Source organism: Haliotis rubra, unplaced genomic scaffold, assembly GCF_003918875.1.
Source record: "Haliotis rubra isolate DU_JTF1 unplaced genomic scaffold, ASM391887v1 Scf287, whole genome shotgun sequence".
NCBI lineage: Eukaryota > Metazoa > Mollusca > Gastropoda > Lepetellida > Haliotidae > Haliotis > Haliotis rubra.
The window spans coordinates 1,267,435-1,272,639 of record NW_025766954.1 but is presented as its reverse complement, the minus strand read 5'-3'; the positions used below and the strand labels follow the sequence as shown (position 1 = coordinate 1,272,639).

General features: G+C 41.5%; 1 protein-coding gene across 1 annotated transcript; it reads left to right on the top strand.

Moving 5' to 3' along the window:
• Positions 1-408: 408 nt before the first annotated feature.
• Positions 409-1,662, top strand: LOC124281642. The gene has a single exon (XM_046717576.1). The coding sequence runs from the start codon at positions 409-411 to the stop codon at positions 1,219-1,221; it is 813 nt and encodes a 270-aa protein (XP_046573532.1). The 3' UTR covers positions 1,222-1,662.
• The last annotated feature ends 3,543 nt before the right edge of the window (positions 1,663-5,205 follow it).

Sequence of the window (5,205 nt, the reverse complement as noted above, 5' to 3'; positions counted from 1 at the left end):
ATATCTCTCCAACAAAACGTTTTCTCAATTAACTTCTGTTGTACATATGCTATTATTGGGAGGGGGGCTTTTCTATCAATAAACACAATATAACCTCTCAGTGACAAACCTGTTTTTATATTCGATAGTAATTGATAGTAAGATCAATTTTGAGAAGAGATATCATTTATCATTTAATCACAACAAAGTTCTATTTACCCACAATCAAACTTCTCAGTAACGAACCTGTTTCAGGCTCACCCTGCTCTACTCACAAGACAGTGGATTGTTCCATTATACCCATAGGTGTTACCCTAATTAACCTTCTAGTTCAGTGTCTGCCAATTGGGTGTCTGTCAAATGGGTGTCTGTCAAATGGTAGATAACCACTCTATTGGTTCTGGTAGCCGTTTACCTCGAAGATAGAAAATGGAAGCCGCTCACCGTGATATCCTGAGGAGGAATCGTTGTGATCTAGTGCAAGCTATACAGTGTGTAGAAGAGGTGGTGGACAAACTGGTACAGTTTGAAGTCCTTACCATCTTCATGAAGGCAGAGATTATCGAAAAACCACGGACGTCCTTCGATCGGGTCAGAGAACTGTTAGATATGTTACCTAGACGGGGACCCCAAGCTTACTCTCTCTTCTGCAAAGCGTTGATGGAATGTAGGGAGACACAAGCCATGGCATTGTTGGGGCTAGAGACTGACAAGCAGATGACAGAACTACAGAATCCCCGTTGTCATTTACATCTGGGGGACAACGTCTTTGTGACGGCCAAGACATGGGATGGTGTACTGAACATTCATGTGAGGAAGTACGAAGTGTACCCGAGTGGCAAGGCCTACCCAACCAAGCGAGGCATCGTGCTTACCTTGAAACACTGGTTAGAAATACCAAGTGTATTCATACAGTTGATGGAAGCTGTCAGGGAAGGAAGAAATCAAGCCTATGTTCACATAGGGGTTAACGTGTATGCCAGTTTGGATCCAAATGGTAGCGTGGATCTACGACAGTGGGAGAAAAATGATCAACTGGGAGTGGTACCTACGGCTAAGGGTATCATGTTGTCTCCAGACCAGTGGAAGAAATTGAGAGACTGTTATGATGTCATGCCAGACTTTGTGCCGGAACTAAAGGACATGGTTCCCTGTATGGCACAAGAAGATCACCAGAATCAAATGGGGTACCTCCAGTGTTCCTTCTGCAACCCTAATGACTATGAATGTTGGAGTAACTGACTATTCTTCTATGGTTACAAGTCACCATTCAGCAACTTTTATCCAGCTGTGTTTACTTTGGATGGTGTTACATTTAATTGTGTGGAACAGTGTTACATGTACTCTAAAGCATTGTACTTTGGAGATTTGGACAGGGCAACATGTATTTTCCAAGAGACTTCGCCAGCAAAGCAAAAGCATCTTGGGAGATGTGTGAAAGGCTTCACCCAGAAAGCGTGGGACACTGTCTGTGTTAATGTGATGACTAAGGCTGTAATGGCTAAATTCTCCCAGAACAGTCACTTGAAACATGTATTGATTCAATCCTACCCTAAGCCGTTAGCTGAAGCTAGCCCATTTGATAAAAGATGGGGAATAGGAATTGATGTATCCCATCCTGATATTGACAAACCCTGGAAATGGCCGGGGGAAAACAAGTTGGGAAAAACGTTAATGCACGTCCGTGAAAAGTTGATGATGTGAATATTGTCTTTTGTGAATAAAATATTGCATTGTACTTTTGTCTTGGGTTTTGCTTAAATAGCATGGTGCATGTGAGTCATGTACAGTTGTGTTTAAGATGGCACCTTGGGAAGACTACTTGAACAGGATCTATTATGATCCAGAACATCCTGGTAGTTATGCTGGACCCAAGAAATTGTACGATGCCGTGAAAGCAGAGGGTCAGTTTAAAATTGGTTTACATCGAATCAAAAAATGGCTCAAAGGTCAGGAGAACTATACCATGACTCATCAAGTCAGAAGAACGTTTCCAAGAGGGCACTATGTGGTGGAAGGTTTAGACAGTCATTGGCAGTCCGATCTCATGGACATGGTTTCACTAGCAAAGTACAATGATGGGGTCAAATACCTCTTAGTCATCATAGATCTATTTTCACGTTATTTGTGGGTACTTCCACTCATGTCTACAAAGGGTCAAGAAGTAGTGAAAGCATTGACCAACTTATGGAAAACCGACACCCGAAAACCTAAACTTTTTTTCAATCTGACATGGGTTCAGAATTTAAGAATCGGTGGGTAAAAGCCTTTTGAAAAACACAAGATAACCCAACTATTTACACTGAATGAAACCAAGGCTCTCTTATGCTGAGAGAGTGATTAAAACCATTAAAATGAGACTGTACCGATACATGTTGAAACACTTTAAGTACAGATATGTGGATATCTTACCAGATGTAGTCAAGAGTTACAACCATACCAAACACAGAATGTTAGGACAGTCTCCTGCGAGTGTGACTGAGAAAAATGAAAATGAAGTGAGACTCTCTGAGCATTTGATTAAACCCCAAAAAATGAAACAGAGTAAAAAGAAGTTCACCTTCAAGGTGGGTGATAAAGTCAGAGTGGAGTCATCTAAAGAGAACGTTTGACAGAGAGTATCAAGAGAAATGGTCTGGCAGAAATCTTTACAGTAAGAAGAAGATACTGGTCACAAGACAATGGCATGTACAAGCTGAAAGATTGGGGTGGCGATCCCATCGAAAGGTGCTTTTTATTCATCAGAGCTACAAGCAGTGGTTGAAGACCCTGATCAGGAGTATAGAATTCAAGACATTGTCAAAAGGAGGACCAGAAATAAACAAAAGAAGTCTTAGTGAAATGGCTTCATTGGCCGAAAAAAAGTACAGTAGTTGGATCCCTGAGGTCAGTGTAAAGGATTATGAGAAGGTATAAATAGAAATGAAACCAGAGATGGACTCATTTTGGTATGGAAGACACCATAGAGGCACAACCTCTCTCACGCAGTAGGTCTGGTGAAAGTTGGACATTACTAGGTCGAAAAGTAGCCAAAACAGAAACAGTCTTTTTCTCTCAAATCATCATTATTTACATCGTAGTCATTACGTGTATTGTTAATTTGTCCTTAGACTGAGGAAACTCCAACCTTTGGACCCGCATTCTCAGTTCTAGTTTGGGATATCTCCTCCCAAACCCCAAGATTAAATCTAAACATGGATAAATATTTGACAGTACGAAGTACGGATAGTAAGGAGACCTTTTATCCTGATAATAAACCCTATCAGTTTAATGTCAACTTGAATAAACCCTTCACTTGGACAACCATTGGCTCGTAGGACTGGACTGACATTACCTTATGTAACTGGACTGCTAAAGAGAAATCAGAATATCGGGATATCTACATCTGTTCATCCCTCTGCTGACACCTCCCATGTGGGTGATTCGCTGAGTTACCTGTGTTGAGATATGTTTGTCTGATTGGAAACAAAAGAGAACGGACATTCGTTTTTCCTCAGTGCCATTATGTACCCGTCAAACTGAAAGATGTACAGAATGTAGACCTCTATATAAAGGACAGGAACGGTGATTTAGCTTCATTTATCACGGGACCAGTGATAGTGACACTTCATCTGAAACCACTGCCCACGAGAGTCAGTATTCGTTCTGAACAAGACAATGAACAGGAGATACTGGAGACCCTATTTGGACGATCCTAAGAAATGGACCAAATATTACTATTTGCAGGCTAAAGGATATCCTAATCCCTTTAATAACGTGGATGATTATGTGATCTATTATGAGAAACAAAGGGGTCAAGATAGACCTACCCCATCTCTACAGACAAGTTTGCTCTCACGTCGTCCCACCCAGCAAGTGGTTCAACAGGCTAAGGCACGTATGAAGAAAACACATCAACAAGGTAAAGGGTCACAAGGAAAACAAAGAAGAAAAACACGAAAACCAAACAGAAGAAAAAACACGAAAACCAAACAGAAGAAGATGAGGAGAGGAAAAACAAATAATAAAATAATAGAAGTCCAGATAACCTGGATAAACTGACGAAAAGAAGAAAATAAACTCATCCATATATAAGTGGTACTCTAACACAAAATCTGCCAGTCTAGCAGAAGCTTGCTTGTACAGTGCACACGCTTTCCTACCAGGCTCCATTTTGTGATCATCATCATGTCTTGCGATAACCTATCAGCCCCTTTCAAATCCGAGAGCTCTATCAGTGAGCTGGATGTGTTTACCCGACCTTCCTTATGACTGGGATAGATAAAATGTATTTTTTGGAAATGAGACCGACTTCTCAAATCACCACCGATAGCAGCCCTGTTGAGATTCAACATTGAGTGGTCAGAATATATGGATTATACAGACTTGAAACAAACCACCTGCATGCTCACAGCGAAAATTATGCACACAGATGGCAATATCCTCTGGTACAAAGGAACATGTTGCTCCAGCAACCTTTATGGCTGCAATCCCAGTGGTCTCAAGTAGACATCACCCCAAAATGGAAAACCAGTGACCTCCTCAGCCACCCCATCTCTATCCATATAAAAGCTATTTGAAACTTCTTATGAGGAACAGGGACCACAGGGGAAGGAAGCTTTATTGTACCAGCCAACTCTTTCTACAGGGACGTTAGCAGGGATGTCAACAGTACTGAGTTCATATAGTGGGGACCAATGGAGGACTGTTTTCAAGAAGTCTCCTATACAGAGCTCAGCAAAGTCCAGTTGACATGTAAGGGACCTCTCTACGAAGATGTCATGGAGATGTGACAAGTTTCCTCATCAATGGAGTCACTATGCAAATTAAAACCCTATCCTAGTATGAAGCCTGAGTTGCAATATCATCAGTGGTGTGAGTAATGAGAAATTCAAGATTATACTGGAAGATGTCTATCTCCGACTTTGTAAGATACGACCCACCGCTTCTATCATCACAGGACATGCTCACATCTTGGCAACAGAAAATGCAGTGTACCCCTAAGCATCAAAACAGATTCCGAGTAGCCTCCATCCCTCACATGACAACCTAGTTTTACTTGGGACCAAATATTTCAGAACTGTTGTCCAAACAAAGTGAGTGATATGTCTCCCCATCCCTCAAAAGCACTGGAATGGTGACTGGCAGGAGCAGAACCCCTTCTTCTTTCTCTCAACTTTTTGATCTAACCACTGCGGGACTGTATGTCAATGGAGAATCTCTTCCAGCACAACCTCTTAAAATCAC